This window comes from Malaclemys terrapin, chromosome 10, assembly GCF_027887155.1.
Source record: "Malaclemys terrapin pileata isolate rMalTer1 chromosome 10, rMalTer1.hap1, whole genome shotgun sequence".
NCBI lineage: Eukaryota > Metazoa > Chordata > Testudines > Emydidae > Malaclemys > Malaclemys terrapin.
The window spans coordinates 12,022,223-12,046,238 of record NC_071514.1 but is presented as its reverse complement, the minus strand read 5'-3'; the positions used below and the strand labels follow the sequence as shown (position 1 = coordinate 12,046,238).

Below are 24,016 nucleotides of genomic sequence, written 5' to 3'. Positions count from 1 at the left end.
AAGTTCTGGGGTTCCCGAGGGAGAGGATGAGAGAGAGAGAACAGACCACACCCAACAGATGGGAGTCATTACTTAAAGCAGTAGTTCCCAAACTTGTTCCGCCGCTTATGCAGGGAAAGCCCCTGGTGGGCCGGGCCGGTTTGTTTACCTGCCGGGTCCGCAGGTTCGGCCGACCGCGGCTCCCACTGGCCGCGGTTCGCTGCTTCAGACCAATGGAAACTGCTGGAAGCGGCACGGGCCGAGGGACGTACTGGCCGCCGCTTCCAGCAGCTCCCATTGGCCTGCAGCAGCGAACCGCGGCCAGTGGGAGCTGCGGTCGGCCGAACCTGCGGACCCGGCAGGTAAACAAACCGGCCCGGCCCACCAGGGGCTTTCCGTGCACAAGCAGCAGAACAAGTTTGGGAACCACTGACTTAAAGCATGACTGAAAGGTGCTCAGAGGCTATAGTGATGAGGACAGGATGTAGAATAGAATTAGGGTATTTCCCCCTGATATTGAAGGTACATTTTGCTTTTGTTAATTTCTTCCTTTTACCACAAACCCTTTAAAAGATTCCTCTTTAAATCGATATTTACTGCCATCAGTGACTTGTTGTATTATAAACATCCTGTGTCTAAACCTCAGAAGGGACTTCATAGAACCCACAAAGCTGCTGTCTGGAAGCTTGAATAAGACAGACAAAAAACATTGCCCAGAATTACCACCTACTATCGCATGCAAGCATGCCACCTGTGTGATGGTCCGTTCAGGGTAGGGTAGGTGATGGTAAGACCGACCCTCAGGCCTGTGTTTTCCTCCCTACAGATCGAGGAGACTGGCAGAGAGATCGGAAATTTAACTATGGTGGCAACAGCAACCAGGTCTGGGGTGGAGAACGGCATCACCAGTACGAGCAGCACTGGTACAAGGATCACCACTACGGGGATCGTCGGTCTCGCGGCGACCCCCACCGAAGCTCCGGGAACTACCGACCAAATAACCTCTCCCGCAAGAGGCCGTATGAGCAGTACAACAGTGACCGAGACCACAGGGGACACCGAGATTATTACGACAGGTAACTGTTAATGCCGACAATCACAAACTGGAGTTGGCAACCATTCACCCAGCCACTGTACAGACATTTCCTGCTTGCCACAAGGGGGAACCAGGGAGCTCAGTGGAATGGAGGTGGGGGGTGCTATTGGCATTCGCATTCTGGATTCAAATCAAACACAGACTTAGTCGCCTAATTGGGTTCTTGTTTTCTTTTCTGCTTCTCTGAAGTGGGCATCATTGCGGGGTTCTCGTTTCTGCCTTGCCCACCGATTACCTTAGACATGAGCCCTAGCCGGCTTTTTTCCACCAGTAAGCTTTAGACTCCAAGCGTGACAGTCCAGTCTTGGGTCTCAGCTTGTATGTTTCCGATCAGGAGTTGCCAGCCCATGTGTGTTACAGGCTCACTGGGAAGGTATTTAGGTGACTTTGCTTTTCTTCCCTCCCTCCCCTTGTCTTTGATCACTCCTGTTCTATCCAATTCTCTTCTGGCGTTACCCTGTAAATCCCTTTTCCCCGACCCTGCCGCTAGTTCTCTTGTCCCCTACGTGCAGACACACCCAGTTAGCATTCTCCTAAGAATGCTCTTAAAGGCTTCAAGTCTCTCTACTACTTAGATTCCTGGCTTTCCCAGGCAAAGGACACCTAGTCTTGTTTGTTTGCAGAGTGGTATCCACAACTACAGGGCTGCGTAAATAATCACCAGCAGCATTATTCAGGGGTGGAGTTTGGACCTTTCCTTGGATATTTCAGGATGGGGAGTGGGGGGGCTGCATAAGTGTCTGCTCTTGAGCTGATAGTGTTTTGTGTGTTCGTTTTTTACATCTAGACACCATCACGATTCCAAGCGGCGAAGATCTGATGAGTTCAGGCCCCAGAACTACCATCAGCAGGAATTCAGAAGAATGTCTGATCACAGGCCACCCATGGGATACCACGGCCAGGGACCTTCAGACCATTACCGGTCCTTCCATACAGACAAATCGGGGGATTACAAACAGCCGCTTCCCCCTCCTCACTCCCAGCTCTCGGACCCTCGCTCACCCCCGTCTCAAAAATCCCCTCATGAGTCCAAGTCACCCCTGGATCACAGGTCGCCCCTGGACAGGTCGTTAGAACAGAAAAACAATCCAGATTATAACTGGAATGTTCGAAAAACATAAAGCGACTGGGATCGGAGGGAGAGAGCTCATCTGAAATACTTGGTCTGATGCAACAGTGGCTGCTTTTCCAACCCGGTAACCGGAGACTGAACATGCTGCTATCGTCTTGCTGGGTGAAGGAGGATTTTGGGGAGTGGGCAGGGGCTCTCCCCAGCTGTTAGTTCTGGTCTGGATTCCTTTTTCATATTCCCTTCTCCAGTCTGGCATTGGAACTGGATCCATTGCCCACAGGGGGGGGAACAGGTGTCATTCTTTGCTTTAGTTTTGTTTTTCAATGAAGGCTGCATCTGACAGACTCTTGTGAAGATTTCACAGCTGCGGAGCTTTCCCCAGAACCAAGAACGTGGATCGATGCTGCTTAAGACTTTGTAGACAGCTTTGTATGCCCAGTCTGAAGTGACGTTACGTGACACATGCTGCTGTGGGGTGGGCATAACCCAGTCAGGCTGGGCTGTGTGTAACCAGTGTGGGGGTGGGATGCATTTGGAATGGACAGGAGGGCTCTCTTAGAGAAAATAACTGACCCTGCTCTTATCATGGTCCTCCGAGAGGAAGGGGGAACTCGGGGCCTCTCCAGAGTGGCTCAGAAAGGTAGGAGTGGGAATCTATCACTTCTCCTGTCTTTATCCATTTCAAGAGACTGGCTCTGCTTTGTGCACTTCATGCGCTCTCTGCAGCACAGGCAGGGACATGGGAAACATTCACCTTGGTAATCTTAAAACAGGTGGAGGTCCTCAATATATGGGGAAGGGACAGAGTCCCTGAGCAGAGCCTTAATTCCCCCTTCAAACCAGTGAGTGGTTATGTTATGTCCAGGAAATGGAAAGTTACAGGATTTCCCAGTGGAAGGGGCTCAGGAATCCATAACACAAACCCTCTTGCCCCATTTCTCGCCTGCCGCGGCTAGTAAGGATGTTCCTTATGTAGAACATACTGGCTGGAAGCTGAATGGTTTGTAGTGGAGGAAATGGCTCTGGGGGTCAGGGATCCTGGCTTCTATACCCCTCTGCTGCTGACCTACTCTGACCCTGGGGCAAATCACTTCTCTGCACTTCAGTTGCCCAACTGGAGAATGGTGATCCCAGTCTTTACTCCTCCTTGTAGCACATGTTGAAATCTAAGGGTCAGAAGCTGTATGCTGGGCTTGGCGAGGGCACCATGCAGAGTTAAACGTGAATGCAGTTGGCTGGAGTTTTCCATGCAGAGCTCTATCTTTGCACAAAGCAGTGAGCTGGCCACCTACCTGCCATAGTTCCAGTGATCTGCGCTAACTCTATGAGGAGCGGAAAATAGCTGTATTGAATGAACTTCTGTATCTTTAAATTGGGAACTTGCATAAGTGTTCTGAACTTAGATTTCTGGTGAGCAATAGACCAAGGAGAATCCTAAATTCTCAGTGTTTAAAATCCTCATAGCAGGCCCTCCTCCCCCCCCCCATCAGTAGGTGTATAAGAAGCCCAAGAAGGGTAAGGGGAGTAGAGTAGTTTGCAGCCAAATGAATAGGCTTCACTGCAAACATTCATCAAAGTGTTAGGATCACGGTGCGGCGTGAAGGGGTAATGTCCAGTAGGGAGGGATTTGCCAGAACACTTCTAGCAAGTCAGGAGTAGCCAAAGCACAGTGGCTGGCCACATAACTTCAGCTCCGTCATCTTTAAGATGGAGTCAAGGCCCCACGAGACAGGCTGCAGGTCCCTAATGCCAGGCTCTGCCTTGAGGCGAGCAGCCAGGCCATTCAGATTAAATTGGCACATTTCGGGCTGGGACCTGTAGTCTATGGGAACTGCAGCTGTGTTCTGAGGACAAGGCCAGTGGCAAACTGCTCAATTTAATGCAAAGGGTGCAGACCTTGGGTTCCTGAAAAGGTGGCAAGGTTACCCTCCTTTGGGCAAAATCAGAACATTCTTCCCTTTAAAGGCCCGAGGTGAGGTGGATTTTTAATTCCCTGCCTGTCTTTTACTGGTAAGTTATCTTGAATCTGCAGGTATCCAGAGTAAGGACCAGAATGGCCTGAGGGGAGAATTTCCCCGCGGCGCTTGTAGAGGTGAACAGCCGTAGACATCCAAACCAGCTGAGGCGCCTTCCCAAAGTGAGGGAGCTGACTTCCTTCCTGCTGCGTCTCCCTTGACTTCCTGGATGAATGTAGGTCACAATTATTGTTGGAGACCCTGGGGCGGGTGCTTACGACAAAGGCCCTGCCTGCTTGGAGGTGAGGTGTAAAGGCAGGTCTCGGTTGAGGCAAAGGTGTTAACTCTTCCGTTGGCAGTTTGGAAGGTACACGCAAATCAACACTAATAACGCCCAAGCTTCCTGTCTGCTTGGTGCTGATAGAATGATCACGGTGTGCCTGATCCATTCTGAGCCCATTGGTTTAATGAGGGTATCTCTGTCCCATGAGATCATTCAAAAGCAACCATGGTTTGCTGCAAATGGGAACGACAGTGTGATTCTGGGTCACAGTGACATATGCACAACCCGTGTACAAAATCTTGTATACTCGGCCGGCTGGCTGTATCCAGCTCTTCCACACCATTAATTTAACCCCTTCAGTGCCAAGGAACATGCAGAGCATGACCTTTATAAGAGGTCTGGCCGTGTAGCCCAGGAGGGTTGTATGTCCTGTCAGTGGCACCCAGAGGCATCTCAGAACTAAGCCTAAGGAGGATTTAGGAGGCTACCTAAATGTGGCTGTTTGGTGGCCGGGGAAATGCTGTGCTTCCCATTCTTTGAGCTTTCCACAAAACTAAACAGAAGCAAAATGGCTTTGCTTGCTACAAGGGAACCAGTACTGGCAGCCTCACGCTGCACTGATGCCTCTTCCAGGGCAATCCAAGAATTTCCCTGCAATGGAAGGAAGGGAGGGAGACTAGCTGTCATGTCTTTTCCCCCTTTGTAGCGGAGGGCAGAGATAATGTCTCTCCCGGCATGTTTTCACTAAGCTGCGATGGCAGGTGGCCGCTATCATGTTCACAGTGGGTCCTTTCTTTTCAAAGAGGGGTCTTGGCTTACAATGTGAATACTAAATTCACCTCCTCGCCAGGAGGAGCAGAGAGAGATTTACGTTGTTTTTCGTTCACATTCATGAAATCCTAACAAAATGTTACGTGCCATAAAGTTGTAGCAAAAGGCAGTACTGGCCAGACCAGTGTTAAGGTTGGTGCAAAACAACCCGAAGCCCAACGAGAGGGGTTTGCTGCCTCCGAATCGAGGGGCTTGGCGCTCAGGGGTTCCAGTCAGTATGAAAAGTATTTTGGTTTTTCTTCTTAAAACAGAAGGAAACAAAAAATGCACACGTGAAAGCTTTGTCCACATCCTTTTGAGAGTTGCACTTGGAAGTCATGTAGGCCTGATGCTAAAGGAAGGATTATTTTGAGTTCTGTCATGGTGGGTGGATCTTAACTGGCTTTGGTTTTACAGAAGCTGGAAAAATCTAATCTGAGGGAAATAATCCCTTTCCACAGGCGCGCACCCTCTGTCCCAAAATAAGGGACCACAAAATCAACCATTGGAAATAGGCAGTTGAAGGACAATGGGAGTGGGAGAGGACAGTCCCACAGCCATAAATGTCAGTGTGGTGTTCATGTCAATATGTGGTGCAGCTGCTCCTAATAAGCCAGCCAGTGAATTGCTCTAGTCTCACTGAAGGGAAAAGTTGCAGCTTCTTGGTTTGGTTTTGGTTTATTTAAGCTGTTCTCAGAGTGACATCACAAACCCCATTGGAAACCATGTAAAAATTGAGTCACTTATGAATTTGCACCAGAAAACAAGTCCACAGACCAAAACCTGCTCTCCACAGGTGGTGGTGGTGCAGTGCCCAGCTGAAGTGGGTACTTTAGAGCTCTTTGAGATCTTTCCATGAACTATTTAAGTGATCCACAAAAAAAAGTACTAGTCTACTTTCATCCATTCCCCCCCCCACCTTCCCCTGAGCAAAGGGGGAGAAGGACTCTTACTGTAAAATTATGGACTTTTAAACCTGTTGACTAAAACAGTAATTAATATTAATTTATATTTGTGAAAAAAATGCCACTGTCCTAGTGATTTCTGATGTAAATATGTTGTTTATATAGTATGTATTAAATTTTCCTACACTGTAAAACTGCTGTACTTTTGATTCTTGTATATTAAAAAGTGTTACTGAGATTTTCAGAACCTCGCCGGCTTGTTGTGTCTGGTGTGTGCAGTACAGTTGCTTACTGGAATATGGCATGTCTCTAAACTCCTGTGTTAGCTCCATCCCTGGTGTGTCTGTCTCCATCTCCCGGTGAAATTTACACCCATGCAGGTGACCAGTGCTTAGGGCTGGGATTGTCAAGTGAGCTTCATGGGTGTTATATGCTCAAATCCCAGTTAAATTCAGTGGGGTTTGAGCACCTTCCTCCTTCAGGCTATGTCCAGGCTAAGAAAAATGTGCATTTTTTAACATTTTAAAAACCTATTGTAACCTCTCTGGGCTCTTACACTGCCGTTAGCACCACGTTATCTGAGGCCCAGATCCTCAAAGGTATTTAGGAGCCTAAATGCCTTTGGGGCTCTGGGGCTGAGTAGTGCATGCCGGCCTGGACAGAGTGAATTTCACCTTGCCTGTACAAACTAGAGAGACTGTCTGAAAATAATTTCCACCCTTGCCTGGGGGGCTCAGAGTTTCCTCACTGCAGATTTACACTAAAACTCGATGGAGTTGGCAAGCATGGCACGGACTTTTATTTACTTTGAGCGTATTCTGTGACCGGGATTTTTCCTTTTATTAGCAGATAAGGTAGCAAAAGCTCCATTTGCTTAGTAATGTGTTGGGCTCCTGGTTGCTGCAGTGTGACCCATTAGCTCCCACCAGAACAGTTGCTGTCTCTCCTCTCCCCCCCTCCATCAAGATGACATTAACAAATGATAGGAAATGGCTCGAGAGCTCCCCCTGCTGTGCCTGCAGCTGTATATCAACGCTGTTTATGATCTCGTGATCCTGGCTGGTGCTGTGATACATAAGCATCAAACCAAAGCTCTGTTTAAACAAAAAGTAACTATAGAGTTCCAGTGGGAGGAGGGGGGACAGAAAATGGGCAGGTGTCTGTGTGTCAGACAGACTTCTTGCAGTGGGAGAGGTAGTCATTTTAAAAGAAAATTTAATGTCACGGTAAGATTCTCAGTGGTATGTTAACTATTGCACGTCTATTTTAAATGAGGGCGTAAAGAAGGGTGATTTAAAATGATCTGCCCGAGGTTTCAACATTCCATCTTGGGTTAAGTGAGCAGATTGTCACAGGCTTACAGCAAGAGTAATTATTTATTAATTGCATTGTGGTAGATCCTGGGAGACCTAATCATGGCCCAGGACCCCATTATGCTAAGCGCTGTAAGAACACAGAACAAAGAGGTGGGCCCTGCCCCAAGAACTTTAAGCCAGGATGTTGCGTAAGCCCAAAGCAACATCTAAGGTGACCTAAAAATATATTGCAGTGTTGCTATCTTATTGCGTGTTTCACTGTATTTGGTTGGGGGTTTTTTTGTTCAAGCCCTAGCTCCTGGATTCATGTGATTGTGAGAATCTTGACTTGGATTAAAACAATTTCTTGCCCTCATGGTTGTGGAGAAGAACTTAAAATTTGACCCAAATTCAACTTGATGGCTCAAAAACCAAAAGACAGACATACCCACAATGTATTATTTTTTTTAAATCAAGACTTTCAAGCCAACCTCTGATTTGAGTCCCATTTTATGATTGATTATTTTCTTATTACTTTGTGTAAAGAAACAATAAAAAGAGAAATGACTTACAGCTTGTATATGTCACCAAATACTACACAATTCACAGGCTAGCCAAGTTGTGTAATTACACAACTTTACCACTTGTCAAAGCTGTAAGACCAGACAATACAAAATCAGACACTATTACACAGACAGAACATGTTAGGGTGGGGGTAATAATAAAAAACACACACAAGTAGGCAAAAAAGGGAAGGAGGGGACTGGAGGGGGGATGGAAAAAGAATGGTCGAGAGCAGTGTTTCCCAAACTTGGGACGCCGCTTGTGTAGGGAAAGTCCCTGGCGGGCCGGGCCGATTTGTTTACCTGCCGCGTCCGCAGGTTCGACCGATCACGGCTCCCACTGGCCGCGGTTCGCCGCTCCAGGCCTATGGGAGCTGCTGGAAGTGGCAGCCAGTACGTCCCTCGGCCCGCGCCACTTCCAGCAGCCCCCATTGGCCAAGAGCGGCAAACCGCGGCCAGTGGGAGCCGTGATCGGTCGAACCTGCGGACGTGGCAGGTAAACAAATCGGCCCAGCCTGCCAGGGGCTTTCCCTACTCAAGCGGCGTCCCAAGTTTGGGAAACACTGGTCAAGAGCAATAGAAGTCTGACATTATTTGCGCTATCAGCATCCTTTATCTAAACTTATCAAGAAATTTCTTCAAATACATATATTTGCTCACTGTGGGTAAGCTGCTATTTCTTTTGCTGCTAACTCAGACAGGTGTGAATGCTACTGCTCTGTTCTGGGCATAATCCTAGTCCCTTTTTGTAAAATCATGCACTGTGTGACCCTCAAGAACCAAAGTCGGTGGCGGAGTTAAACCCAGCCTAGTAAGGTACATAATTTAGGATATAATTTTCAGATGAGGCTTGATTATTGAAGCCAAGCCCTATTTTCACTCTTGTGTCCACCTCTTTCCCCATCTGCCTAATAGATGGACAGTCCCATAACATATGGATCAGGGATCCTTTTTTCTTTATTACAATCCCAACAAATACCAGCACACAAAGCCCCCATCTTGCACAATCTCAGTGGCATCCAATACATTTTAAATAGAACCTTCTGCTGTGTCAGGGGTAGCGTGAGAGCCACAGAAACATCTTTAACATTCCATAACACGCTTGGTCTTTGGGGCTCTTGTAAGGGCTGTGATAACTCCCCTCTCCGTGCTTTCACAAAGAACTCCAGACCAGCGGAGTTCCTCTTCATTAGTAAAGCATACAGAGCGGACATGGGCCTGGGGAGTTTATGAAGCATTTTCAAGGTTCCTAGTAGCTCTGGGGCCTTTGGCAGTCCTAGGGCATCTGGACCAAATTGATACATTAGCAAATGTTTTAGTTGTAAGTAGTGCCACTCCGCTGAGGGGGGCAGGTCCTATCGTTGCTTTAAGTATCAGGGGTAGCCATGTTAGTCTGTATCCACAAAAACAACAAGGAGTCTGGTGGCACCTTAAAGACTAACAGATTTATTTGGGAATAAGCTTTCGTGGGTAAAAAAACCACTTCTTCAGGTGAAACATCGTTGCTTTAGTGTTCGAAAAGAGACAAAGCCCTCATCTTAAACTAAGTGGAAAATCCATATGATGCCCTTGCTTGGCTAGTTCTTGCAAATTACAGTTGTGTGCCCTCCCCCTCAATTTGCAAGTCTGGGTTACCCCAGCTAGGTGCTTTTGCATGACAGCAAGGATAAAATTGGTACCTCTTAGCTAGGATAACCCAGACACCACTAACCACCTTATTTTTCTCCACCGGATAAAAACGGGAACTGAGCAGAGCCACGGGGGAATCGGATACATTAACATCCGTTCCGTTTCCACCGTTGTGGGTATGAGGGTGTTAGCATGCTGGAACCATTTGGACATTGGTGATACGCTGTAGATCTGGGAGCCCAAACACCCTCTTGGCTATAGGGAACTGGAGTGTTTTAAGTGACAGTCGTGGCATTGACCAGGACCCCACAGAAAGGGAAGATGCAGGCTCTAATAATTTTAGTAAATTTTCTAAAATAAGATGATGGGATCTATATACAGGTACGCTGCTCAGAATATAGAGGAGGGTAGGCATAGTATTAATTTTTATTGTATTACAACTTCCCCACAGGTTCAGGGACAGAGGCCGCCACCTCTTTGTATCACTAGTTATTTGAGAGCAGACAGGATCTAAACTTTATCCTCACTAGTTTGTTAATGTTTCCGTGTACTCTTATACGTAGGAATTTACCATGTTTATCAGAGATGAGGCCTGACTCACCATTTTTGAACGTTCAGGGTTGGCCATACTGCTAATACATGGCTTTCTGGGCTTTCTTTGCCCAGAATATAGCTTGGGTGGGGGCAGAGGGTGAAGAAACCTGGGATGTGGGCCTATTGAAGACCCTAGATGGGGATTTACCAAACGTTCACAGTGTGGGTCACATCTTGGATGGTCTTGGCCCGCGCCTCTTCCAGCAGCTCCCATTGGCCTGGAGCAGCGAACCGCAGCCAGTGGGAGCCGCAATCAGACGGCTAAACAAACCGGCCCGGCCTGCCAGGGGCTTTCCCTACACAAGCGGCATCCTAAGTCTGGGAAACACTGCCCTAAAAGGGTAGTCCTTCAAGGTTGCTCTTCATTTCAGTGTCTTGTTCCTCTCTCTTCCTCCCCTTGCTCTTGTCTTGACCATCTGGTTCCCCCTTGTAATGCTCCTTTGTTAGCTGGTCCTCGCTCCCTACACACACTTTCCTCCAACCTGTTGCTGCTGCGCTTCCCGGGACAAGCGGACCAAACACTTTGTGATCTTCCCCGCACATTCCACTCAGCTGCCTCATTTCTCTTCTGCTAGTGGCTGACTACTGTGTTCCTGCTGATGGCGCTTCTCCCAGACAGCTATTCCTGTTTCCTCTCTACCATATATAGTAGAAGCTCCTTGCTTTTCCAGACATCCATGCTGTCTGCAGGGAACAGCCTGGGCACCTAGCCACGACGGCCGGCATCAAGCAAGACCAGAGAGAGATCTGAGGAACAGCTTGAGAACCCATGCCCTAGCGAACTGGGTTACATCTGTTTGTACAAGCTTAACTCTGAAGGGCTAAGTACAATTCAGTCATTTGTGCAGAAGCAAAAGTGGAGACAGGCTGGGGAAAGATCAAAGAAGGGCTGCACCTGATCACCAGGGGGCAGCTGGCCAGCAGCAGAAGCTGAACAATACTAAACTGTGCAGCTGTTTCTAGGGTCATGTGACAACCTGGTGGTCATTATGCAGCAGATGGGAGAAAAAGCAGACCATGATCTTGTTGTCTGGGAGTGGCAATAAGGGTCCCATTGAGCTGGAGAGAACTTGCAGTGTTCCCAGCACCTGCAGTGAGTTCTCCACACTATCTCTAAGCTCATGGTCTCCTTTCTTCAGTGGGACTTGGGCCCCTCCCTCCCCCATCCAATTAAAAGGGGCTCAAGATAATTAACATGCACCTTGAGAACCCATCATCCCCCCTGTAATGCACCCCCCCACACACACACAGCTGTGTCCAATCCCACAGGAATTTGCACCCTTGCCGCTAAAGACCAGGAACAGGAAGTGATCGTGTGCTACAGGCCCAGTAGAGCAGCCCATGAGCTGCTCCAACTTGGTTTGTTTTCAGTAGCTTTCCCCTCCTCCTTCGTAATTTGAGGCACTTGAAGTCCATGCCATAACTCTGGGCCCAGCCAAAATCTAGTGCAGGGGACAAAGCTATTTCTGAGTGGTAAGAGCTCATTATAAAAAGGGCTTTTACTTTTCACACCTGTAGCCACTGGATTCAGGCTTTTCCACTCGCCGTGCCTCTGAGCTGAGCCAAGTTTCAGCCAGGAGTGAAATTTCACAGCTGAGTTTTATGCCCCTGAAAAACGGATTTTATAATGGAAACACTGACACAGCTGTTAACTGTAGCAATTTGGCAGAGGGGGGCAGTCTCAGTTCCAGAGAGGCCCAGGGCTGGAGGAGCAGGGGAGCGGGCTGCGCTCAGGCCTGAGGTGTCTTGGCAGAGCTGTGTGCGTGGAGGGGGCAATGGAGAGCTTGCACAAAACTGGTTTAGGGCTCTTAATTCCTTACTTTCATGAGTGCTAATTTCACCTCCTTGGGTTCTCCTACACCCTCCCGCCATCTGCATGGGTACGTCTTCCCTGCAAACCTGGGTGACCAGCAGCCTCCTGGGTCAGCCTAGTCCCGCTGTGAGCAGCCCCACTGAACCATGCTACCTGAATCCCCAGGGTGTTTGGGGGGTGTCGCTCTTGGAGCTTTGTGCTGCAGCTGTGATTCTTCCTCAGGGAATTGTGGGAAAACTTCTCTTTCGGGGCACACAGCAGGAATTGTGGGAAGGCTCTGGAGGCTTCTCAGCACTTAAGTTATTTAGCCGGTGTCTTCCCTGCAAAATGGGCAAGTTCCCTGCTGGAGTCAAAGCCACACCCAAGTGCAACCCCACCTCCTGAGCTGGGCTGAAGGCATCACATCACTTGGGTGAGAGGTTTTGTGTGTGGATGGGACATGGGAGGGGGAGAACACAAGGGCTAGTGGTTGGAGCACAGGACCGGGAGTCAGGACTCTTGGGTACTGACCCACAGTTTGGCCTGGGCCCAGTCACTTCCCTTGTGCCTCAATGTCCCCATCAGTAAAGTGGAGATAATCTTCCCCTACTTTGTGGGCTGCTTACCTAGTGCTTTGGGTGGAAGGTGCTGGAGCAGCACAAGGAGTTGCTAAGAAGAAGAAACTTGTGTCCCTACCCAGCCTGGGGGATTTTATTTTAAGAACAAGTGCTGTAATCATTGACTGCTGATTTACAATAGTAGCAAGCTCTCCAAGTTGACTGCAGCAGCACCCCTGCCTTTTACTGGAAAAGGAACTGCTTGGTTTGCCAGGCCAAGGTCCCGTCATGCCTGGCACCAAACACAGGCCCATCAATTATGGGCAACAGAAGGGCCGTTTCTTTGCATTTACATGGAAACTGCACATTTGGCTGATCCCAGCCTGGAATTCTAATTGCTGGGTCTCAAAGGGACACAGACAAGGTGTTCACCTGGCTCGCTTAGGTGCATGATTCCACCCAGGACTATGGTGCTTTGTTCCTTTCTATAGCTCTGGTGCACGGGAACCATCTGGTATCCAGGTGGGCAGCAGGTGATGCCAAATAAGCACAGGGGTTTGAATACCAAGGCCCGGGTTAATACACCCACCAGCACAGAGTGACTACATAGTACAACTGCTGTGCAATGAGTGGGTGTGATCTGCTCCCCAGATCTGTCCTGCCCCGTCACAGGAACCTCACCCAGCTGCCATACTGGAAGAGCTGCTGCCTCTGTGTTGCCATTAGGGAGGTTATGAAGATAAAATCGGTGACTTTACAGCAAATCTAAGGAGGAAAGGCTCTTTCCTGTGACTACAACTTTCAGCTCCTAATAGTTCAGCAGGTCTGGCCCTTCCTGGTGTGCAGTCAGACACCGAAGGTAAACACAGGAACTCGACTGTATCTCTAAAGCAAGGAGATGAGAGGCTCAGCATGTCTTTAGCCTCCCTTCGGTGTTGAAGGAGGCGCTACCGTGAAATTAGAGTGGGCGCCCAAACCTTTAAGTACCAGAAGAGAGCATGCAAGGCCCTACCTCTCTTCCATAAGAATAATCCTTGGTGCTTTCCATCTATCAGTCCCAAGGTGTAATTTCCTCCATTTTACATATGGGGAAACTGAGGCACGGAGACATTTTTTTTTTTAAGTGACTTGCCCTAAGGGCATTCAGTGCCTCAGCCTGCACTAGAACCCAGTCTCCCAGCCCCAAAACTGCCTTTGTTATGGGGCTATGTTGCTCCCTGTAAAATTGGTTTCTAAAATTAAGGGATCGTCACCTGATCCTGGCAGGCTCTAGCACATCAGTGGCAGGGCCCAGCCCCAGCGCTGCCTGTTATGCGCTCCCCGGCTGAGCAATCCACGCATGGCTTGAGTCGCAAAGGCATTTACTGATCGAGAACACAGAGCCCTGGTGATTAGCTGCCAGGGCGTCTCCTTTGAGGGCACGTTCCATAATACGATAAGTGCAAAAAGCCAGATAGCCTGAGTTTTTGCTCCCTGCAGCAGCAGCAGGACGGACACCAAGCCCACATGCTGTTCTAGAGACAGCCCTCTAGAGGGCAGCAGCTTCTCAAAGAAAAGCCATTTGCAGATGACCCATCTGCTCCAGTTCCAAAGCAGACAGGAGGTTGTACATCCAAGACCGGGTGATCAGACAGCAAATGTAAAAAAAATTGGGATGGGGGTGGGTGGGTAATAGGAACCTATATAAGAAAAAGACCCAAAAATCAGGGTTGTCCCTATAAAATCGGGACATCTGGTCACCCTAATTCAAGAGGCACCTGCACCAGGCACGTCTGTATTCCAGCCAGGCTCTGCATCGGCCCCCTGCTAGACAGGTACAGCTCCCATTGAAGCCAATGGGTGCTATGTGTGCACAGCCCAGAGTGGTGTTTAACCCATATTGCATCACTAGGCTCTCCCGTAGCTTCTAATTTAGGCCTTCAAGTGAAAGCTCTCGCCAAGGAGACTGTTCTGGGCGGGGAGCAGGTCACCAGAGCAACTGCGTGGCTTTGGCGTGACCCATTCCTGGCTGGAACATTGAGAGACCACAATAAAACGGTGCAGAAAGTACGTGCTGGCAGGTGCAGAATTCCAGGCTCACGCCTATGCAAGGCAGAAGCATCGTATAGTCCTGCGTGCTGCATTGCCCCAGCCAGCTGCAGGGGCACTGCCATAACCTGGGAAGCAAAGGCTTAATGAGGGCCATGTGGTCACTGATTGAGCAGGGGCTTGGCGTGGGTGCTGATGCTGACAGAAACTTCAGTCTGTGAATGCAACTAATGGCAAACAGCTGCCTGCAGTTGTTGCTGCAGGTTTAGGGACCTCACGGCACCTGTAAACCCCTGTCCCTGGTTCTTCAGCTTCCTCATGTGCCCTCACGGGGAGGGATAGCCCAGTGGTTTGAGCATTGGCCTGCTAAACCCAGGGTTGTGAGTTCAATCCTTGAGGGGACCACTTAGGGATCTGGGGCAAAATCAGTACTTGGTCCTGCTAGTGAAAGCAGGGGGCTGGACTCGATGGCCTTTCAGGGTCCCTTCCAGCTCTATGAGATAGGTATATCTCCATATATTATTATTGTAAAATGAGGCATAGCAGGTTTCCCTGCTCCCAGAGAAGTGGCAAGACTTGGCTGAGAGCAGTGGCTGGAAGGTGAATGGAAATGCAAAGAACCAGTGCTGCTAGCGTAACCCACAGCTTAGCATGTGGCACTTGTCCCCTTCTAGGCCCAAGCCACAGGCTGGTACAGCCCCAGCAAGAGAGTTTTAGCCTTTAGCTCAAACTGTAGACTCATGCTCTAGCTCTGGGAGTCCTCTTTCTATCAGCCTCGGCCCGGAGCCACCCTGGAGTTTTACCTGCCGCTGTCTCTTCACGGGAGTTAGCGGGTTGAGGTAGGCTCCACTGCAGTCCTGCTGTAGCGCTTCTAGTATAGACTAGCCCTGAGTCAAGCTAAGGCCGAAGTACACCTCACAAAATCACTGCCCCCTGCCTGGAGAATGCAGAGGGGTAAGGGCTGCACTGCAGTAGACTGAAATGAATCCAGCGCAGGTTTGTGCCTTAATGAGGTGTTAACTCATTAACATGCAGGTGCAGATAAATGAGCATCGAAGGCATAGGAACTAGGAAGGGGGTGAGTAGAAGAGGGTGGTGCAGGGCTCTGAAGTGTCCATCATTTGGCCTGCATCTCAGGCCTTCCTGGCAGTTTCAGGAGCTAGGCTCAGGCATTGGCTATGAGGGGCAGGCAGACAAAGGGGAATCTTGGCAAATCACCGATCAGTCCTGTGGGTAAACCATGTACTGAGTTCGTGTGGGGGGGCAGGTGGTATTAGTAACAGGCTGCAGTTCTTATGATTAGTAGGACCTCCAATAATCCTAGTTAGCTCATTCTGGGGGTGCTTCTTGGGGTGGCATGTCAGGTCTGTCCTAGCTCCCTTTTAGCAATGGTCTGTAGGGGAAAAACAATCAGGCAGAGGAGAGGGGGGGTCAGTGGTTTGACCAGCTGTGCTGTGTCAGACATGGGTGACACTGTTTGTATGAAGGCCTTCTGGCAAAGGGCAAACCGGGCTTTCCTTGAGCTCCTCTCCCCCAGAGCCACAGTCAGCCACCTTCAGGCTTTGTCTGTTGGGTCAGGGAAGACAGAAGATAAAAGAGTTTAGGGTTCTGAACTGCTAATTTGCTTTCACTTAAAGGCTGGAACGTGGGCCACTATTTGAGTCACAATAGGAGCAGCATTCTGGTTTAGGAGCACTAATCTAGCCTCAGAGGAAACAAAATAAAGGGCAAAAGACTCAGTGGTGTATCACAACCCAGGAAGGGGGGGGGGGTATTACTGGGGAAGCACATTGTGGCACTTCCTAGTGTTGTGGTCCATGTGCAGATCTTGCCTGCCTGAGTTTGAAGTGGTTGCTCTCAGTTCGAGTTAGGTGGATCTCAACTGAGGTCTGACAAAGTTTGGTTCATGTGCTTTGACGGTAGATTCAAGAAACCTGGCAATAGAATAAGATGCCCATAGGGGAAGTTTCTTCCTCAATCCCAGCAGGCAGGGAATAGCTCATGCCCTGAAGCATAAGGCTTTATATCTCATATCAGATGTTCTTCATTCTTATCTTTGAATGTTTTCATAATCCATATCAATGGCTAATTCTTTCCTTCAATCTTAATGTAGCCTTGGCCCCAATGGGATCTGGTGGAAGGGAGTTCCACAAGCTTAATTATGCATGATGAAAATGTGCAGTTCTAATTCCATCCAGTAGAGGGCAAAACGTGACTCCCCTGTTGGGCCAACAGCAGGGTTTGAACCTAGGCCCTTCAGCATTAAAAGCATACACCTTTTAAACCTCTGAGGTAGACCAGCCACTAGAGGGAGACCAAGACCCACTCTCTCCTAGTATGTGGATTTTCAACCTGGAAGGCTGCAGTCATCCTAACCTTCCCATATTGCCAAATGGGAGGACAATCCCAGCTAGATGGGGAAGTTGCTGAGGATGAGTCATGGCAAGGAAAAAGGGGCTCTGGTTTGCCATAGAGTGAGAATATTCCACAAGAAGGTGGAAGCTTATCAGGCTGTACCTTAGAGCGCTATTACACTTTCTCGGGTCTTTTTCATTTTCCTTCCTGATTAGAATCAAACACAACACAAGGCAGAAGGAAAACACCCACTGGGTTGTTGTCCAAAAAAAACAAACAAAAAACCTTTACTTGCATTTTCATCAATAAATAATTTACAGTATGTACATGCAGTGACACCCCACATGGGTCCAAAACACAAGGAGCAGTTAGGAGATTCCCCCCCTCTAAAACCAAAATCATTTGTTTTTATTCCAACCACATCAAGTCTTCCTTGGCCACACTGGGTCATACACCACCAAAATAAAGTGCTTAACTGTTTGCTTCTAAAAGAGGGATAGCCCAACCACCATAATATATTCAACCACCACTGGAGCACTGACCTACTAGGGAGGGCCTGGGCTATGGAGAGACAATCAAGATCATGGAGGACTTTCCCCCTCCAGAGGGTAGCTCTGACCATGGCATAGCATGCTCTCTTATGCTGCCATGACAGGAAGTGGCCCTGTTGACAGCAGATGTCACATGGCCATTATGGACTATACTGATTGGCTAACAGCAATGTCAGTCTCAGATGTGCTGCCTACACAGGCCAGTACTCTTCCTGTAGTGACGGCAGCTCCATGTCCCACCCCTCGATATGGTTGGGATTATTTATGGGGTACCCAGTTGTGGGGCAGGTGTGTCACTGCCCCACCATAAAGCTGATGTGACTTTAAATATTCACCTCTCCAATTTCTAAGGGAAATAAAGATTTGATTTTTATGTAGTGAAGGAACTAAAGTGATTGAATAACTCTGGCCTTGGCTAGTCGCACTGAAGCCAGAGGACCTGCCAGCTGCTAGCTACCAAACACACCAAAGGAGTGTAGTTCCCCCACTGACACGTATGCAAGGGGTCAGCAATGGAAAGTTCCTAGGATTTGTGCTCACCCAACAAGGTTGGAAGCTGTTAAACTTAGCAGAAGTAGACCATTGGTCATACTATATGGCCAGGATCAAACCCAACTCGGAAACAGGCAGTTCATAGCCACTATAGGAGTCTTAAGGAGGCAATGTGGTCTAGTGGACTGGACTGGGACAAAGGAGACCTGGGCTCTGTTCCTAGCTCTCACACTGCCCAGCTGTGTTACCCTGGGCAAGTAATTTCATCAATTGTGCCTCGGTTTCCCCTCCCTTCCTTATCTGAGTTCTTTGGGGCAGCAACTGTCCCTCACTAGATGCCTATACGGCACCTAGCAGAATGATGTCCTGATCTCTGCTGGGGCATCTAGGTTACTCTAATATAAATAATATATTAGAGTATATACGGATAAATATACGGATAATTTAGAATGTCTCAATTATTTCTTTTTCGAGCTGCCCCCGCAAGAGTTCTGTGGCCAGCAAGTTGGTAGATTTACCCTCCAGTGGTTGGTCTCCCCAGCTCCCTACATTGTGAGATCCCTATTTTAAAATCGCCCTAAACAGAAACACGGGCCACCAGCGGACAAAGCAAGGAGCGAAGTAGTAAACACATCTTTTCGTTATTTCTTTTCTGTTTTTTGTTAAACACCTAAAAACCAATTACATCTCTTCATCTGTACAGTCACACGAGACCCACACCAGGGCTCCATAGATTAGAGAGAGACACTATAAATTACACCCAATGACACACGTTGCATTTCTCTGCTGCTTTACAAACGGAGGTCTAGAGCTGGCAGGACACAATGAATAGTTGCTTGAGTATTTACAGGAGGCTGCCCCATGGTGCTAGTTTGCATGCGCTGCAGGGTGCGTCACACGCCCATTCCTCTCTGGACTGGCTCTCTGGGTGCTGTCACGAGATCATCCATGATCGCTGGTTGTCCCAGTGATCTACCCGCACTTCCAGGGAGATATCTGGGAAATTCCTGCTGGGGGAACGACGGATGGAGCATTCCCCCAGAGGTGTCCCAGCTTCAGGCCGAGGTACAGATGGTCTTGTCATTTGCTGAGCAAACCATGAGGCAAATCCCAGAAGAACACGGAGAAGGGGAAGGGACACTGCATCCCTGGTAGAGGAGGTTATTGATCGTTTACTGCCAGGGAACAGAGCCTTTGGACAGCTCAGGGCCTGCCCCTGGCTGGATTTTCAAACAGTGCCCTCCTCAGAATCAAGCCAGGAAGAACTAAGGTGCAACTGGTCTGAAATGACATCACTAGGAGTGGAGCAGGGGCTTAGCAGCAAACAAGCAAAACTCCCCCCGCCCCCACTACCTGGGCACTGCCCCAGCCCCACAGCTGCCCTCCTGTGGGATGAAGAAGGACAGGGCTAGTGGTGGTGACCCTCCAGCCTGTCAGCGAGGGGCTTGAGGAGGTCTGACTGGTCACCCTGAATCTGGGAGATCACTGGCACCTCCCCACTCACTTTGCCTGAGCGCCCTGGGAGCTAATGGAATCAAAGGGCCACGTCACAAGGAGCACTTCGAATGCTGGGAGGAGGCCAAAGGCAAATGTCAGAAACCACTCGAATACTGGCCAGGTTTCTCCCTTTGCATCTCGGAGGGCCCAAAGGATTCAACCTTGTGGCTATGAAGCGAATCAGAGCGTTAATGTGCCAGGATGGGATTTCCCGGATCCCATTAGCTCCCAGACGCCCTGCGAAGCACAGCAAATGCAATCAGTGATTGACTCTCCCCATCCCTCCGGAATGGTGCCGTTCAGCGAAGGATGAACTGTGCGCTTCGGACACCTGGAGGGAGCCAGGTGCTGGGAAGAGCAGGGTCTTTAATGAGGGACAGAAACAATTCCAGCCAACTGCTCACCCCTGCACCCTCTCTCCGCGTGGGTGTGTGCCCGGCGCCCGGAGGGCACCGTTGTAGTTCCTCTGTCTGGTGTTTAGCACCCGCATTTGCACAGGCAGCCGGCTGAGCCCCAGGAGGGAGCAGGCCCCGCTTAGGTGCGTACCACCAGCTGTTTGCACACACAGATGGGCGGGGATGGGACTGGTGAGCCCTTTAGCAGGTGGAGTCATTTGCGTGAGCAAAGCAGGTGTGAAAATCGGAGGCCAGCCTGTCTGCGTGTCCCGTGATAGTTTCTAGGCATGGGCCCATCTTGCCAGCATGCCATCCTGACCAGTGGGGGGCGCTGTCCCCTCCTCCCAGGCAGCAGCAGCCAACTCTCCTAACATGAAGTCACTTTCACAAATGCCAACATCACAGTCACCACAACCGTTTGCAGTACCACGAGGGAGCACTAGGGGGAGGCGGGGGCATCCCACCCTCCTCACCCACATGAAGAGGAGAGGGTGAGCTGGGCAAGGGCTACATGAGGTCTGGCTGCTCTCTGGGGCAGGCCCATGACGTTCCAGGGGGTCTAACTCTGAGGACAGGGGCTGATTCTTTAGCTCCCAGCCAGACCTGCTGTTCAACCTCTCCTCATCCAGCACAGACCATCGTCCCCTCCTGCTGAGCTCTTCCCCGCCCCCACCGAGGTCACATCTATAGGAACACTGACCAGCACCGACTCAGACACACTAGCGCCACCCAGAGGGCAGGGAGGGCCCGGGGATGCCCCGAGGGGGCTGTGTTGCCTGGGCTCAGCTCCCGTGTCCTTTCATAGAGGTGCAGCTTGTCCTTGTTGGAATGAAGCATCTTCACATCCTCGAAAGCGTAATAAGCCGCCAGAGTGAAGTTGACGTCCCCCGTGGTCAGGAGGTCAAAGACGCAGGACTGGAAGTATAGGTCCTCCACGGGGAGCTTCTCCCGGCACTTGGCCATGGCCGTTTCGTAGGTGAAGAACTCGGGCGAGGCGAGGCTGGGCCCTTTCCTGCGAGCCCGGCCTTCCGGGCCCTGAGCAGAGCGGAAGGTCTGGAAGTCAATCTGTTGGTTAAGCGGGCAGCCCCGGAGGCAGAGGTAAAGGCCCTGGTTGTCCCTGTCCTCCACGGCATTCACTACCTCCTCGGGCATGCGCACAGCGAAGGTGAGGTAACGGCCCACCTGCCTCACCACAATGGTGGTGCCGATGTACTTGGCTTGGATCTCGATGTGCTGGCCTGACACCTTCTCGGTGATCTTCAGGCTGTTGGCGCCATGCTTGTCGCCGCCGTTCTTGGAGCCGTCGGCGAAGGCGGCTGGGAGCTCGTCCATCTCCGCCTGGTACACTTTCTGGTCCACACACTCCTGGAAGCTCTTAAAGATGATGGTGAGCTGTGAGGGGAAAGGGAGGAGAGAGAAGGGGGCATTAACCAATGCTGATAACCCGTTGAGCTCAGCCACCAGTACATCTCATTAATGAATACAAGGGGGTTTAGGCCTGACTGGGTCATTCATCAACCACCACCATGTCCCTCCGGAAGCGGTTTGGAACATGGAGAATCAGTCTTTTGGGGCATTTTAAATTCCACAAGCACAGTTTTCCCACTATGAGATTTCCCCATTTTATGCACAAGGCCACAGGCGGATGCATCAAGCTACACACAGGAAGGAACCAGAGACAGGACTAGAACCCAAAGGTCACGCTGCCAAATCCCACAGAAGTTACTTGTTGGAGCTGAGCTGTGACCCTGAGACCTGGGAGCAGAGAGGGAGGGAGAGGAGAGTCTATTGATTATCCCCAGCTAATATGCGTCATGTCCCCAAGCCACTGACCTATTAATTGTTCTTTACACTTGGCTCATGCTTCCTTTCTTCAATTCGCTGCAGGCTCCTTTGACAAGCCTGTGAGCCAGAGGGGTATCCAGCCCCTCGTGGTACGACCACAGAGAGGAAAAGGGACTTGCTCAAGGCCACGCAGCAAGATGGCGGTTAGACTTCCAGGTGTTCCTGGCTCCCAGTTCTACGCTCAGGCTGACCCCCTCTCTCTAGCTGGGATTTCCCTGTCAGGCTACAACAGGTTTTACTATCTCATGGGAGAGCTTACAGGGAGTTTAGAGCTTATATGGAGTCTATTTATTAGGGATGTGTCTGAACCAAAGTTCTCTCAAAACCTTAGTGAAGTTCCAATCTGGATCTAAAATACACAGATGACAACCAGGCTCCTGGATCTGACTCCTGGGACATTTGGATCCATCCTGCTATTTATTTACATTGCTTCTGGAACAAACACCAATTTCAAATGGCTCCCAGTGGGGCCCCGGCATCCCCCTTGGCTCTCCCCCTCGGAGGGATCTGTCCCAGCCATTCTGCCCCAGATTTCCCATTGCTGCTCCCACCAGTTCAGTCCCTCTTAGTACAGCAACGGGGGAGCTGTAGCGCAGATCAGCCTCCAGCCCTGCTCAGCTTAGGGCTTAAAATCCCCGCAGCCTCCTGGAGCCCTGTTTATGTACCCGGGTTCCCAAAGTGGGTACCACTGATGGAGCTGAACTGGTGGTGGGAACAGTGGGAAATTCTAGGTCAGGGGTCGGCAACTTTTGGCACGTGGCTTGCCAGGGTAAGCACCCTGGTGGGCCGGGCCAGTTTTATTTACCTGCTGACGGGGCAGGTTTGGCCGATCGCGGCCCCCACTGGCCGCGGTTCGCTGTCCCGGGCCAATGGGGGCAGCGAGAAGCGGCGCGGGCGAGCGATGTGCTGGCCGCAGCTTCTCACTGCCCCCATTGGCCCAGGACGGCGAACCGCGGCCAGTGGGGGCCACGATCGGCCGAACCTGCCGCATCAGCAGGTAAATAAAACTGGCCCGGCCCGCCAGGGTGCTTACCCTGGCGAGCCGCATGCCGAACATTGCCGACCCCTGTTCTAGGTAATACTTCCTAGCACAGCTGAGGCTATCCACAAAATACCAGCCACCCCAAGCCCTGTTTTGGCAGCAGTACAGTTCCCATTTCTTTGCTCCTACAGAAGACTCTTCTAGTCTGAAGGGTTTAACTGGAGTTAAAAGGTGTGTCCCTGTTTTCCTCGCCAGATATCTCTATTAAAGCTTTCAGGTGTTGGCAGGTATGCACCAGGTTACTGGAGGTTGTATCCTCTCGCTGAGAACACCCTGCTCCAGTGAACAGCACTAGAGAGAGAGCCTGGATGCACACAGACACCATCTGCCTTGGAGCCAACCTGCGGAGCGAGGGCTGCCTGTTCCAACAGCTCTTCCTGCTGGGTAAACTTGCTGAGTCGCCACCCTGAGCGATGACTCATCACTTCTCAGCACCACTGTCCTGACGCAACATGGTGCAGTGCCCCAAATAAGTTCCAGGACTAAAGGCCCTTCAAGCTGCAGGCCAGCCTTCATTGAAACTGCGATGCTTCCCACTCTAAACAGGGATGGTGGCAAACCTCTCCTCAATCACCCCAGGAGTACTGTGAAAAGGGCCAGACAAGGATCCGTGCTCCCCAAAGGCCTGCAAAGCAAGCAGATCCCTTCTTACCATCCACCCTGCCCTTCCTCTGGATCCGGGTAGCTGAAATGAGTTCCCTTCCAGCTTTAGCGCTCATGCAGCAAAGAGGAATTCAGCCACAGCGTGCCTCGGCTCCAAAGCCATCCTCAAGCAGAAGCCGGATTTAACACTTAAGCCGTGTCCCTTTGAGTTCCATTGTGCTACAACTGGGCATTTGCCACTGGATTTACGCAGTGCTGCACCCGGTCCCTGGAGAACATTTATCTTGGCTGCCACAGCGCAGCGAGAACAGACTGCGCCCCACAAAATGCCTCGTCCTGACCACAGACACAATTACTAGCTAAAACAGCTGGGAAGCCAGCACTAGAAACCCAGCTCTTCAGCTCCAAACCACAGGCTTTCCCATGTGAGCTAACACTCTCTCTTACCCGTCATAGGTCCTACGGCATGCCAGGTGACTTATCCTCCCCCGGGGGACCAGCCACAAGGGGGCACCACCACACACACAAAGCCAGAGCAGTATGGAGATGGTGACAAGGGAACATGATCCCTGAGGCTCCCCCACCTCCACCAGGTTTTCTTCTCCTCTGGCATTAAAACCATGGTTGGTTGTGAGGAGGTGGATGGATGAGAGGGTTGGGAGTCTAGCTGGGGCTGGA

At 50.3% G+C, this 24,016-nt stretch overlaps 2 protein-coding genes across 6 annotated transcripts in view; one reads left to right on the top strand and one right to left on the bottom strand.

Moving 5' to 3' along the window:
- The window catches only part of CHD2 (chromodomain helicase DNA binding protein 2), an 80,133-nt gene extending 77,145 nt beyond the window's left edge, over nucleotides 1-2,988 (top strand). For all 5 annotated transcript variants that reach the window (XM_054040959.1, XM_054040960.1, XM_054040958.1 and 2 more), the window contains 2 exons: nucleotides 806-1,055; nucleotides 1,863-2,988. In XM_054040959.1, the coding sequence (XP_053896934.1) occupies nucleotides 806-1,055; nucleotides 1,863-2,196 (584 nt within the window). In that variant the 3' untranslated portion in view covers nucleotides 2,197-2,988. The remainder of the gene's footprint in view (nucleotides 1-805; nucleotides 1,056-1,862) is intronic.
- Nucleotides 2,989-17,162: 14,174 nt separating this feature from the next.
- Nucleotides 17,163-24,016, bottom strand: part of RGMA (repulsive guidance molecule BMP co-receptor a) — a 36,164-nt gene continuing 29,310 nt past the window's right edge. Inside the window, exon 4 of the mRNA XM_054042604.1 lies at nucleotides 17,163-21,240. Within this exon, the coding sequence (XP_053898579.1) occupies nucleotides 20,533-21,240 (708 nt within the window). The 3' untranslated portion in view covers nucleotides 17,163-20,532. The remainder of the gene's footprint in view (nucleotides 21,241-24,016) is intronic.